General features: G+C 34.3%; 4 protein-coding genes across 5 annotated transcripts; 1 reads left to right on the forward strand and 3 right to left on the reverse strand.

Moving 5' to 3' along the window:
* Positions 1 to 2,044: 2,044 nt before the first annotated feature.
* LOC126756700 (enoyl-CoA hydratase, mitochondrial) lies at positions 2,045 to 6,281 on the reverse strand. Of its 2 annotated transcripts, XM_050469948.1 has the most exons (4): positions 6,197 to 6,281; positions 5,992 to 6,127; positions 2,454 to 3,172; positions 2,045 to 2,360 (listed from the first exon to the last, which is right to left on the reverse strand). In XM_050469948.1, the coding sequence occupies exons 2-4, from the start codon at positions 6,086 to 6,088 to the stop codon at positions 2,295 to 2,297; spliced, it is 882 nt and encodes a 293-aa protein (XP_050325905.1). In that variant the 5' UTR covers positions 6,089 to 6,127; positions 6,197 to 6,281; the 3' UTR covers positions 2,045 to 2,294. The 2 variants fall into 2 exon arrangements, with proteins under 2 accessions (XP_050325905.1, XP_050325904.1); XM_050469947.1 differs by having other exon boundaries at positions 5,992 to 6,230.
* Positions 6,282 to 6,732: 451 nt separating this feature from the next.
* LOC126756679 (rac GTPase-activating protein 1) lies at positions 6,733 to 9,566 on the reverse strand. Its single transcript, XM_050469923.1, has 4 exons — positions 9,329 to 9,566; positions 8,299 to 9,256; positions 7,426 to 8,237; positions 6,733 to 7,363 (listed from the first exon to the last, which is right to left on the reverse strand). Exons 1-4 carry the CDS (start codon positions 9,414 to 9,416, stop codon positions 7,293 to 7,295), a joined length of 1,929 nt encoding a protein of 642 aa, XP_050325880.1. The 5' UTR covers positions 9,417 to 9,566; the 3' UTR covers positions 6,733 to 7,292.
* A 332-nt stretch (positions 9,567 to 9,898) lies between these two features.
* Positions 9,899 to 11,422, forward strand: LOC126756694 (enoyl-[acyl-carrier-protein] reductase, mitochondrial). Its single transcript, XM_050469939.1, has 2 exons — positions 9,899 to 10,229; positions 10,296 to 11,422. Exons 1-2 carry the CDS (start codon positions 9,992 to 9,994, stop codon positions 11,153 to 11,155), a joined length of 1,098 nt encoding a protein of 365 aa, XP_050325896.1. The 5' UTR covers positions 9,899 to 9,991; the 3' UTR covers positions 11,156 to 11,422.
* On the reverse strand, positions 11,421 to 12,279 carry LOC126756702 (proteasome subunit beta type-6). The gene has a single exon (XM_050469952.1). The coding sequence runs from the start codon at positions 12,180 to 12,182 to the stop codon at positions 11,523 to 11,525; it is 660 nt and encodes a 219-aa protein (XP_050325909.1). The 5' UTR covers positions 12,183 to 12,279; the 3' UTR covers positions 11,421 to 11,522.
* Positions 12,280 to 13,579: the final 1,300 nt, after the last annotated feature.

Consider the following 13,579-nt stretch of genomic DNA (forward strand, 5'->3'; position numbering starts at 1 on the left):
TGTCAATTTAGTGTTGCGGTTGGTAGCGCTGATTTGCTGATAAAAATGTGTAAACACAACAAAAGGTATGAAGATATCAAAATAATAAAAAAAAGATTTAAACGAGTGCTTTGTGTAACGGTTAATTCAAATTGGATAACCGGTAGTTACCCAATTGTGCAATAACAGGTGTTTTACTTTTTGGTGGGAATATGATTTTTTGACAAATATAAACTGTTTTATTGTTACTGAACAAAAAATGTAATTATATGTGCATAGGCGCCTAAAAGTATGCAACGAAATTGCATAATATGAGCACTAATCGTTTAAGTATAACGGTAATTTTGTTGCGAATGTACAAAAACGTATTTAACGTGGAAAATTTGAATTTTCTGAAACAAAAACTTGCATAAAAATGTTCTTAGCAAAAAATAAATTAATTTTCTGAAACAAAATTTTTAAAATAACTTATTAAATACTAACTTATATTAAAAATATAACAGTTTCTAAACTTTATAAAATTACTTATTCATCTATAAGCCACATTTTTGATATTTATTGCCTAAAAGTATGCAGCGAAAAATTTTTATTTCTTTATTTGAACGATTTGGCGACAAATTTTTGTTTCATGTTGTCTTAAAAACAAATATTTTATTATAATTTTAATTTTTTGAAACGAAATCTTGATTAAAAATGTATTTAGCGTGAAAAATTTCAATTTTCTGAAACAAAAATTTTAAAATAACATATTAAATACTAATTGATATTAAAAGCAAAACAGTTTCAATACTTTTTAAAATTAATTTTTCATCTATTAGCCACATTTTTGAAATTTATTGCCTAAAAGTATGCAGCGAAAATTTTTTATTTCTTTATTTGAACGTTTTGGCGACAAATTTTCATCACCTGCCACCTTAAAAACATATACATATTTCATTACAAAATTACTTTTTCATCTATAAGCCACATTTTTGAACTTTACCGCCTAGAAGTATGCAACAAAAAATGTATTTTTATTTATTTGAACTTAAAAAAAATATATTTTATTATCATTTCTATTTGAAACAAAAAAAATTATATATTATTACTTATAATTATTGATTTATCGATTATGAAATTGCTTATTCAACAATTTTTAAGCTTTATCGCCTACAAGTATGCAATAAAAAATTTATATTTATTTATTTAATACTGTTAGGGAGAACTAGTAGTCTATTTATTTCTTTAATACAAATATTTTATTATAATTTGAAAAATAAATATTTGATTAGAAACAAAAATACTTATAAAATCTATGAATTTTGAATGACTTATCGATTATGATATTACTTAATCAACGATTTTCAGCTTTATCGCCTAGAAGTATGCACAAAAAATTATATTTAATTACTTCAAACTTTTAGGGAGAATTTTTGTCTCTTGACTTCTTCAATAAAAATTTTTTATTATAATTTTTTTTAGAAAATATATAATTTAGGAATTTTTTTACTTGTGATTATTAAAATTTCAATTTTGAAATTTCTTTTACACGAATATTCTACATTTTTAAGCTTTAACGCCTTTTTTTAATTTTTAGAGAGTTCTTTAGTATCAATAATTGAAACCGAAAACCTTAATTCTGTGTTTGTGTAACGGAAAAAAGTTATGTCTATATAAAAAAAAATTACAAAAGTAAATAACGTTACTTTCAACTGTATAGAAGCTATAATACCCTTCACACTTACATTTATTATAGTACAAAAGGGCATAAAACAAGAATATATGTATGTGCTTAGATATCTTAATTTTGATCGGTCAGTTTGGTTGGCTGTTATATGCTTCAATGATCTTACTTCTGACAACATTCTTTCCTTAATTAAGCTAGTTGCCGCTTCTAATCAAAGCACGAGTGATCGATATCTAATTATTTTATATCGAATGTAAAAAACCACTTTTTCTGGGAATTACTGCAATTATTTTGCTGGGCAGAGAGCTTTAAGAATAATTATTTCGTACTTTGCAACCTACAAGGTCATTTCGCAATTATAACTGCATAATAATCACTGAAATATTAAAGTATTGCAAATGTTTTAATTAAAAAGGTAATTTATTTTATATATAACAAGTTCATGATGTGTACTCTGTACTATATACTATGTATACGTTCTTTAACAAAATATATATTTTTCACTTTTGTTGCTGGAAATTACAGTGTTTTTTCTTGCGCAAAAATATTTAAGTTAAAATACAAAAATAACATATAAATGCATAACTGGCATGAAGTTCCAGACATAAGGATCCATTATGAACCAAATGCTTTACTTTTTGCTTATAGTTTAAAGATTGCTGAATTTAGCTGGACGCTTCTCAACGAAAGCAGTCATGCCTTCCTTACGATCCTCCTGCAAAGATACGTTTAATAAGCGAGTTAGTACGATAAAAATAAAGTTTATAATTATTTGTAAAATTCAATTAATATTTAAGCATTTACTCACAGTTGCGAATGTGGCATGGAAGGTTCTGCGTTCGAACTTCAAACCTTCTTGTAGTGTAGTTTCGTACGCTGTATTTACAGCCTCTTTGCACAGTTGCACAATCAAGCCTGAGTGTGTGCCAATCTTCTCACCCAATTTGATAGCCTCGCTAACCAACTGATCAGCGGGCACTACCTTGCTCACCAAACCCATTTTTTCCGCTTCCACGGCAGATATCATGTTGCCAGTCAAACAGATTTCCATAGCCTTAGATTTACCAACAGCACGTGTCAAACGCTGAGTGCCACCAGCACCGGGAATAGTGCCCAAAGCAATTTCTGGCTGAGCGAATTTCGCCTTTTCACCAGCATAAATGATGTCGCACATCATAGCCAACTCACAGCCACCACCCAGCGCATAACCATTCACGGCGGCAATAATGGGTTTCTGGCAGCGTGCAACACGTGTCCAGTCATTCAGGAAGTTACCCATAATGCAATCGGCATAGGTGTTCGATTGCATTTCTTTAATATCAGCGCCAGCTGCAAATGCTTTCTCGCTACCAGTGATAACAATAGCGGCAACATTCGCGTCCCGTTCATATGTGTCGAGTGCTTGACTCAGTTCCGACATTAGACCATTGCACAGAGCATTAAGCGCTTTGGGGCGATTCAATGTGATAACGGCGACATTCTTCTTTTCACCAGTCACTTCGTGCTTGATGTACTCCAAGTTGGTGGCTGTAGAAAAGTACATTTGGCATTTGTTATTGAAATATATTTAGTTTTTTTTTTAATTAATTGGTAAATAATATTATTCTCATTATACTTTTTGACACATTTCAAACAAATGTCATACATAACGATACTATTAATTGCTGTATGGTTAAATCGGCACAATTCCGATTTCTTTGACGCCGCGATCTGCGCGGTACAATTGGAAAGAGGAAGTCCTCCTAATTAAATAATATAAAGATTTATAGGTACCGCAAACGCTTAGTTTACGAGATATTCGACTTTAAAGTTCAAAAATTCCCAAAATTCGAACATTTCAACAAGCTATTTCACTACATTTAACACACTTTATGCAAATTTTTCACTTCAAAATCATTTATTTAAACTGTAAACATTTAAACAAATTCACAATTTACACTTTTTGCAGGTTTTATAAGCAAGAAATCTATATTTTAAAAATTACTTTTTGCACTCGTAGTGAGCATCATTTATGTGTTAACAATTATGAGGAAATGTAGCGCTGCCTTATGATAATAAGCAAATATGAGCAATTCGCTGAAGTTTCTCCTTTTAGCTATAATACCTCTTTCTTTATTTAGCAATCTAAGTTCTAATAAAAACAAGTGTCTATAAATTATATTTCAAATTAAAATATATGATAATACAATTGGGGTACTCACAACGTGTCATTAAGCATCGTAAAATCATAAAATCATAAATTTGTATACTAGTTTAAAAAATTTGTTGTTGTATTGCATACTAAAATAAGTTTACGCAAATACAACTCTGAACACTATGTTTTCGGACCGTTATATCTTATAACTTTATGAGACTATGTAAAACTACTAAATATAATATATTGGGCTAATCGGAGTTTTTCGTGATAATGGTCGAAAATCTCTTTATTTTCTGAAGATTTTGCATTCTCTCCGCAATTCGAACAACGACATAAAAAATCAGCATCATTTTAGTTTAACCAAGTTTCTTTATATAAAAAGTTGTGCCGAGATTAAAATTCTACTTATTTCGAAGAAATTAATAACAAAAAGTGACCATGGCTGGAAACAAAAATTTAATTCTATTAAAACAATTAATTAGTAAAGACTACATGAATGAATTATCATAAAAATACATTTGTAACAAATTGTATGTCAACAAATCAAAAGTGAGCTTTATTAGAAAGAAATTTAGGGACAGTTGATCTGTGAAAACTCACCTTCGTGGAAGACGACCCAAAGCTACAACACGACTTGATTATTCAAAAATACTTAATAGTTTCCAGATAAGTCGGCAGCGAGCGTGGTTAAAGCCTTAAATTTGAAAGTTACCAGCCGTACTGTACAAAGAAGAGCGTGAGCAGGTGGGCTAACAAGTTATAGGGCTAAAAAGCCTTTTATATCAAGAAAAAATCGACTAAGACGATTACAATTTGTTCGGAAACACATCAACTGGTCAGTGAAACGATGGAAAACAATAATTTTCTCTGATGAATCAAAATTTCATTTGAAATATTCAGACGGAATAAGAAAAGTTCGCCAACCAAAAAATAAGAGGTCAGATCCCCGATACTGCCAAGATACGGTTAAGCAAGGTGGGAGTGGCATTAAGGTAAAGGAAAGTTTTTCCGGGATTGGTGTTAAACCTCTTTATCGAATCAATGCCAATATGGATCGATTCAGATACAAGGATATCGGCCGAGTTTCAAAACGCCAACGACCCAAAGTACTTGTCGAAACCAGTGGTAAATCGGTTCGTAGCTCAAAATATTAATGTCCTAAATGGGCAAACCCAATCGCCGGATCTCAATTCTATTGGGAATCTTTGGTATATAACAAATATAATGATAGACAGAGAAGGAGTGAATGGAGATAAGAACGAATTGCTCGAAGCTGCAAAACAAGCCTGTTTAAACATACCACAAATAGTTAAATATTAACAATATTATAGCCTCCATGCCAAATAGATGCAGTGAAGTAATAAAAAATGATGGTTATGCTATAAAATATTAAATAACAACCATAATTCCAATATGTTTTGTGGCACTGAATATTGAATATGTTTAATTTTTTCCCTATAAAATGGCATGGAGTCAAATAATTTTTACGGTTTTGTATGTTTTCATAAAATATATAGCTATTCTTCAAATCTGACTGATTTGTTTATATTTAAAATGATAATTGCGAGAATAGATGATAATGTAATCATTATTCATATTTGTGAATATGCCATATAAATTTTCCACTTATATACAACCGGCATTTTTGCATAAATTACTTACATACATATGTATGTATGTATGTATGTATTTAACCATACATTACAACAGGCGCAATTAATTTAAACAAATGCAGTTTCCTATTTCATTACTTATATTATAAACGCCTTTCGACTAAACAAAAAAAAAAAACAATGAAAACAATAACAAATAAGCATTTGAACTATAACACGTCAATGTCATTATTACATAACGATGTCGTCAAATTAACCAAAAACAAACGAGTGACAGCTAGTTTTTGTCACATCTCATTTTTTAATTAAACACCTTGCACTTGAACTCAACAAATGTGCATACATATACTTTTCTCAAATAATTATAATCAAAACACTTGATTTCTGCACAAAAGAAGTAAAAAACAACAGTGGCAATAATGTGCAAAGTCCAACCTTTTCTTTCACATATATACATTGCTATACATGGAATATATGTACATATAAGGAAGTTCATAAGGGCACAAAGATAGCCGGAGACACAAGAGATTGCCGCTTTGGAATCTTCTATATAAATTTCAACTTCTTATGTACATACATATGTATATTGCACTTACCAGAGGCGAAGAAACGCGGTGCCAACTGTGGCTGCTTTGCGGCCACTTGTAGTACATGTTGGGCACGTCCAGCCAAAAGTTTTGCAATATTCGCCATCTTTGCACAAATTATTTTAAATTACTGAATGCCACACACCTGCAAAGTAAACACAATACTTAGCTAGTTTCTTATTAGAATTTTCGTTATCAGCGCCACGCCACTTACGCGCTGCAAGGTCTGGAAACAGAATGAAATATTAATGGATTGTGCCATGTTGGGAACCAGAAAAATTAACAGGCATAATCAATTCTGACAGCACTGATCTTGTTTTGCTATGAAGCTCAACGCGTGCAAACGAGATAACACATGTTCTATTTATATGCCGGTTATTATTGTGGAGACGAGCATACCCTGTAGGAAAAACTGGAGTTAGTGAGGAAAACTTTCTTGTACAACGCCACTAATAATCGCTGATAAGAATTCATGCAATACTGCTCACACGCTTGTTCTTTTTATGCAACTGGTACAAACATAAATGTCTAATTAAGTTAAATTTCGTGGTTTTATAACAAAAAAATATTTGCAATATGTCTTTTGGTAGAAATAGTAATTTTTTTCTTACTATTCATGTGTTCCATTTGCCCTGGTGTACCACAGGGTTGCAGTTAGCAAGAAACATTTTAAATAATTATAGACAGCTACTTTTTTTTTAACTGTTCACGACTTTTTCGTTTAAAAATCAAATTAAAACACTCACCAACTTTAATTCAGAAATATTCAACATTTGAAATTTTATTAAAAATATGTTGTTTTTTTTGGTCATAAAAGAAATACCTTATTCTAGGCGTTATTGTAAAAATGTGCAAGTATAAAATATCTTCATATATTAAATATTAAGTATTCACATAGTAAATACATACATATGTTACGGGCCCACAACCAATTATTTTCTCCTTCCATATGTAAATAAATATATTTGTGTGCGCAAAAGTAAATATACTTGAGATTTGCAAGGATAATTCAAAATTATAACAACAGAAAAAAAGTTAATTCAAAGTAGCGCATATATGTACTTAAAGTTCAAATGAGGTACATTGAAAATGTTAACCAAAATTAAATTAATTGCTAAATAAATGTAAATATGCGCCAAAAAGTGTATTTTTTTTTTTTTTTGCGGCGACTAACAAAAATATTACAATTGCTACTTTGCAAAAAAATATGTATTAATATAGAAAAATGAAGTACAAGTTTCTTTGTGACGGCGCGTTTAAGACGGACGTTTGACGGCTGGTTTGAAATTACTCGAGAAGTTCCTTATTTATTATTTTTTATACGGATATGGCGGTGTGGCATGGAATTTTCGCTTTTTAAGTGTGCCTTTGAGTGGAGTTGCTATATGGAAGATCGCAATAAGTTAGTAAAACAGTGAGTTATTTAAAATACAAATAACTCACCATACAAGGAATAGAGAGATTCTTTAGTATTGTGGCTCGGTGTGCGCGTTATTGTATTGGTTGAGCCATTTGTTTGATTGTTCTCCTTATCTATATCCAATATCACATATTGTGACCAGTAATCGCCTGGGATTTTCAACAAATTCTGCATGGTGGTGAACTGCATGTATACTTCAGTGAAGATGGCGTGTCGGTCTGGATCAGCGGATGAATACCCAACAATAGTTGGTCCAAATACACGCGCAATATTATCAATCGGCATTAGAACTTCGCGGCATTCAGCAACACGTTGGAAATGCAGAATTAAGAATGCTAAAGTATCGCGATTTGCTGCTGGTAAAGCATCAATTGCCTTAAAGAGATCCTTTTGTATCTCAACTTCTGTGGGCTGTTGCACGGCATTACAGAAATCTTTCCACAAATTGGTAGGTATGAGTGGTTCACGTAAGGAACGCAAAAAATCTTTTACACATCCACACAATACATGTACATCAATATTGCCCAGATGTGGTGTGTTTTTACCGCGTAAAAAGCGCTCCTTCAGTGCCTTGACCTCACGCTCCGAACCCGATACACGATAAATACCAACCTCATTGAGACCGCGTGATTCAATTTCATTAACGCAATGTACAATAAGTGCTGGTACCATCGGTGACACGTTCGGTGCATAATCACTGATGTAACTCATCATACCTTTAATTGTGGGCGTACCCGATTGTGGTACGCAGCTTACTGCCAACGCAATACGACAATCTGCGTGACAACGTACTGGACAGTCCCTACAGCGGACACCTACCGTACCAAAGCGAATTCTATAATTGTAAAAAATATATTTATTTATAAGTGTTATTGAGTGTTTAAATAAATGCTTACTTTTTTTGACAATGTGTGCAAGTATCCGTTCGTATGAAAGTGCGCGAAGCGAAATTATGTGGTCGCATCAACTGTGTGCGTAGGCTGGACACTTGTGGTGAACATAAATTAATAGCCGGCCCACATTTAATTGCTGTCATCGGTGTAATTGGTGGTGCAGTTGCCTGTTTATAAGGTGAACCGGTAGGTGTGGTGCATGCCGCTTCTTCAGTGCTCGCCTCTTTATCTAAAGCCACGGTAGCAACAATTGGCACAGCAGGCATAGACTCAATGGTAGATTCCGCCCGTATAGCACCATTACCATCTTGTGGAATGGTCACCTTAGTAGTTGCACATATGCGTTCGGCACCAGGTGCTACATCCACCATATGTTGCTGTTGTGTACCAACACCACTACGTCGTGTAGTGGAGCGCCTTGTATTGGCTACTGGTGTTGTTTGCATACCAGCTCCACTAACACGTGAACGTTTTCCGCCGACGCATGGTATTGAATTTTTAGGCAAAGAGGGACGATGCTTTTGCCAGCCGGTAGATGGACGCACATCCAGAAAATCATCTTCCGATTGTGTTATAGATAAATCGGAGAGAAATGAACCTGTCGAATTGATATCATTGCCATATTTTTCCTCCATTACACGGTTCATTGACTTTCGTTTGCGCGGCAAAGTATTTAGAAAGGCTAATTTATCACGTGTCTCATTGTTTAAATTGGCATCCTTCTGTACTAAGTCAGCTACAGCAATTATTTTCTTTTCCATTTGATCGCGCTCATGTTCAGCTTCACGACGTAACTTACTTTCTACTTCAAGGAGACGACGCGCATGATAAAGCTTCGTTTCCAAATCTGCCATTGATTCTAGTGAAGCATCTAGTTCTTTCTGTATACGCTGTGCTTCTTTTGCGGTATCTAAGCATTCCTGTCGAAATTGTTCTTGTAAACGCAAAACTCGTAGGAATTCTAACGTAGAATAGATAAACAATGTAATTTTTGTTTATTCTGGTGTCTTAAGCTTGGCTTAAAGATTCTTACCTTCCTCTGCGGTGCCATCAGTCAATACCTGAATACAACGACGAATATCGTCGAATGTTGCCAATGTGGACAACGCGGCAGCCGACATATTTAAGCTCTATTTCTAAAAAACAATACTTTAAGTACACCACTATCACCTTCAATTTTAATATAATAACACGTTTGCGACTTTTTATATATATTTAATATTAAAAAAACTGAAAACAACGCACCTTCTCCAAATTTTCGAACGATTGTTTGACACAGTTGACCGTTGAATTGAAACAACAAAAACGCAGCTGCTGTCAAATATAATGGCGTGAGTTACACTTCAGTGGAGATGTTACCAGATGTGTACTAAACAAAAATATTAGCTTTACCAAATAGTTTTGCAATTTTTTTGTTTGAAATCACAACTAAAAATTTTGTTTTCTCAAAATTCTTTGGCATTTAGCTACTTTAATGCCAAGGCAATTAAAATTTAAAGTAAAAAAAAAGGGCAGATAGAACAGAAAATATATCGAAAATGAAAAAAATTTTATTAATTAAAATGCTTATAACTTTTTGAGTCTGTCAACTGTATACACATACAACTCTGCGGAGACAAACAGCTGATACTGTGATAACAAGCTGGAAAAGATAATTTAGGATTATAATCCAAATATTTTGTGATAACTAATCAGCATGTTCATTAAAAATTTAATTCAACCGACACGCTACGCGTTTGCAAATTTACCGAAAACTTTCCAATTTACACGTAAAATGAGTGTTCTAGTAAAGTCACTGAAGTATTCCAAACATGGCGAACCGGTTGATGTAATGGAAATTGTAGAAGGCCAACTACAGGACCCAAAAGATAATGAAGTATTGGTTAAAGTACTGGCCGCACCTATTAATCCGGCTGATATAAATACCATACAAGGTAATTGCTGCATCATTAGACAATATTTTATATTTTTAATCTATTTTAGTCCACATTTTCTTTTAGGTAAATATCCAGTTAAGCCAAAGTTTCCTGCTGTTGGTGGTAATGAATGCGTTGCAGAAATTATTGCCATTGGTAAGAATGTGTCAAAACTAACAACTGGTCAACATGTTATACCTTTTGCTTCGGGATTGGGTACTTGGACCACACATGCTATATTTGCCGAAGAACAACTAATGCCGGTTTCATCAAAAATTGGACTTGCTGAAGCTGCCACCCTTACTGTTAATCCTTGTACAGCTTATCGTATGTTAAAAGATTTTGTAGCTCTACAACCAGGTGATTGTGTTATACAGAACGGTGCGAATAGTGCTGTAGGTCAAGCTGTTCATCAATTGTGTAGGGCATGGAATATAAAATCCGTTGGCATTGTACGCGACCGTCCAGATATAGCGTCTTTAAAAGAATATTTAAAATCACAAGGTGCTACAGAAGTATTAACAGAGGAAGAAATTCGTTCTAGCACGCTCTTTAAAGAAAATCATTTGCCACGGCCACTTTTAGCTTTGAATTGTGTTGGTGGTAAGAGTGCAACTGAGGTGTCGCGTCATTTGGCCGACAAGGGTGTAATGGTTACTTACGGCGGTATGTCACGAGAACCAGTAATTGCGGGTACAGCTGCGCTGATTTTCAAGGATGTATCATTTCGTGGCTTCTGGATGACACGCTGGAGTAAAGAAAACGCTGACTCACCCGAACGTATACAAATGTTTACAGAATTGTGTGAATTGATCGAACAAGGCAAATTCGTGGCACCAGTTCATGAGATGGTGCCGTTGCAAAAATTTAAGGATGCCATGGCTGCTGTTCTGGATTTCAAAGGTTTCGCTGGAAAGAAATTTATATTAGATATGCAAAACTAATCGATCGTTATATATTTTTTAAATACTTTTGTTATACAAGGTTTTCGTAAGCTTGCTTATTTTTGTTAAAAATCCAACTTTGTAAAAGAAAATGGCATTTAAATGTACATGTCTATGTCTCGATGCTTACTCTAAATACTATTTGTATAAAAAACTACGTTTGTAAACAGAAATGTCTGCTTATCAAGCTTATTGAAATACCTTTTTATTTTTATTTGTTACCGAAGATAACACTTATTTAGAAAATAAATTCAAAATCAAAATATATTTTTTTTCTTTTAAGAAATTTTATTTGAAATTATCCATATTAATTTTAAAAACTCATATACATTTCTTATTATTCATAAGTCATATTTATGTAAGGTATTTAGTTGCCTATTTCAACTGGATTTCCGGACTCTGTATTAAAGAACACTCTCCTTTCGATGCCGTCTTCTGTGATAATACCAATTCGTACCACACCACCGGAACTACCATCATGGTAGATAGCATGTTTCACAGCTTTAACCACAAATGCAACGCAATCTTCCTTATTCATCTGCGGGCGATAAGCTTCACGAACGTAACCATAAATATAGCTCGAACCTGAACCACCGATGGTTACCGACTCGCGCTTTAACATGCCACCTAATGGTATAGAATACACTTGACCGCCGTTACGTTTATCCCAGCCAGCCACGATAATGCCCGCCAGCAAACTATCACGATAGTTGTAACAATAATTTCGGAATTCTGATGCCGCCTCTGCTACCAATGGATCTTGGCCAGTCTGGTTTTCATGGTAGTTTAACGAATAAGCCACAATATCAGCGATGGCTTGCGTGTCTGCTGCGGAACCACTGCGGCAACAATATATTTTATCGGTAATCCGAGTCAACTTGTCTGTGACACGATTGGCCACAAAGAGACCAGTGCTGGTACGTGAATCTGCTCCGATCACTACACCGCCATCGAATTCAACTGCCATAATAGTGGTGCCTGTGCTGACGGCATTGTCGTGGATACCATAATCCTGTGAGAAATCCATGCTTTATTTTAATAGATTTTACCAAAACGTTAGACACAAACAAAAATGCGATTTTCCTCCGGTGACTGTGTGTATTTCAAAATGACAGCGGCTGCCAAATAGTAAAGTCATGTTCGTGACATTTATGTCGTTGCCATATTTTATTTTTAATAAATATATTTTTATTATTTCTGTTTATTTTAATTTTGAAGAAAAAAATTACGTAGTTTTTAGAAAAACATATAATTCTAATCAAGAAAGACATACATATGTCCTTTCAATAATCTATCATGTATTACAAATAAATATATAATGAAATGCCAAATATGTAAAAATAGGTGAATAAAACGGTATTCGATCAATTAGCCCTTGGCGACAACGAAAGTGTTAGTCGTGGCCTTGCGTGAAAATTTTTTTTCAGATTGTCGATGTTGATCACACCTTGTTTACCTCAGAGAACGATGACCATCACCTTTCCAGCTTTTTGAATAGTGTTAGCTATCTTCTGAACTGTTTCACCAGGGTAAATGCCACAGCTGACGGCTCTGTCGTTAAGGCCTACGATGTCAATATCATCTGCGTACCTCTGGAAGCTATATCCTAAAGAATTTCTTCGGAGCTTAGTAACTGAACGAATCTTCAGAGGTTTTATAAATTTTCCAGCGTAGAAAAAGAGGAGAAATAGGGTTGTCTTGCGGTGATCGAAGAAAAAACAAAGTACCTGGTGGCCATACACAAAGATTCCTCGCGTCGTGAGAAATACGTCTCTGTTGGCAGGTATATTTTTGAAAAAGTTAAGGACTTTGTGTACTATATCTCGGAACAGAACATTCCAGCAATGCTACGTATACTTTGGGATCGGTAGGCAATTGAGAAACAGGTCTCTCTCTCGGCGAACAAAAATTACGCTCTATATGTATTTCATTATTCCCGTTCTATTATACGGCGGAGAAACATGGACTATGATGAACCTAGATGAGAAAGCATTTGAAGCATTCTAGAGAACTATTCTCCACAAGGCCTTTGGAGCCGTCCGCTCTAAGGCGACATGGATATAGGTAAGCGAATAAAATTCCGACGAATATACTGGTTCGCCATGCCATTCGCATAGAAAATTATGCTCTGGCGAAAAGTAGCAACTATTCGAGACCCATGGGTGGACAACGGAAGCAAGGGCGCCCACGCATGCAATGGAAGGTCCAAGTACATAGCAAACTGTTTGCACTTCGGATGTACAACCTTCGAAGAAGTTGTATAGGTCGGACCACTAAAGATATATTTACCTTACAAACTGATCCATCAAAAAAAGGTCGAGGAGGGTGAAAAACTGACGCAGAATCAACGCAGTATGTGTCGACGCATTATTGTGGTGTAAAAACCAAGAGTTGTCAGTCTATAACTCCGGCCTCTTTTTACGA

This window comes from Bactrocera neohumeralis, chromosome 4, assembly GCF_024586455.1.
Source record: "Bactrocera neohumeralis isolate Rockhampton chromosome 4, APGP_CSIRO_Bneo_wtdbg2-racon-allhic-juicebox.fasta_v2, whole genome shotgun sequence".
NCBI lineage: Eukaryota > Metazoa > Arthropoda > Insecta > Diptera > Tephritidae > Bactrocera > Bactrocera neohumeralis.

Coding starts and splice junctions, on each gene's coding strand:
- LOC126756700 (XM_050469948.1), bottom strand. CDS start 6,088: ATGGCGAATATTGCAAAACTTTTGGCTGGACGTGCCCAACATGTACTA. Junction 3,173..5,991: donor ACCGCGTTTCTTCGCCTCTG/GTAAGTGCAATA, acceptor ACTTTTCTACAG/CCACCAACTTGGAGTACATC. Junction 2,361..2,453: donor TCCATGCCACATTCGCAACT/GTGAGTAAATGC, acceptor GTATCTTTGCAG/GAGGATCGTAAGGAAGGCAT.
- LOC126756679 (XM_050469923.1), bottom strand. CDS start 9,416: ATGTCGGCTGCCGCGTTGTCCACATTGGCAACATTCGACGATATTCGT. Junction 8,238..8,298: donor TGCACACATTGTCAAAAAAA/GTAAGCATTTAT, acceptor TTACAATTATAG/AATTCGCTTTGGTACGGTAG. Junction 7,364..7,425: donor ATCTCTCTATTCCTTGTATG/GTGAGTTATTTG, acceptor TCTTCCATATAG/CAACTCCACTCAAAGGCACA.
- LOC126756694 (XM_050469939.1), top strand. CDS start 9,992: ATGTTCATTAAAAATTTAATTCAACCGACACGCTACGCGTTTGCAAAT. Junction 10,230..10,295: donor TGATATAAATACCATACAAG/GTAATTGCTGCA, acceptor ATTTTCTTTTAG/GTAAATATCCAGTTAAGCCA.
- LOC126756702 (XM_050469952.1), bottom strand. CDS start 12,182: ATGGATTTCTCACAGGATTATGGTATCCACGACAATGCCGTCAGCACA.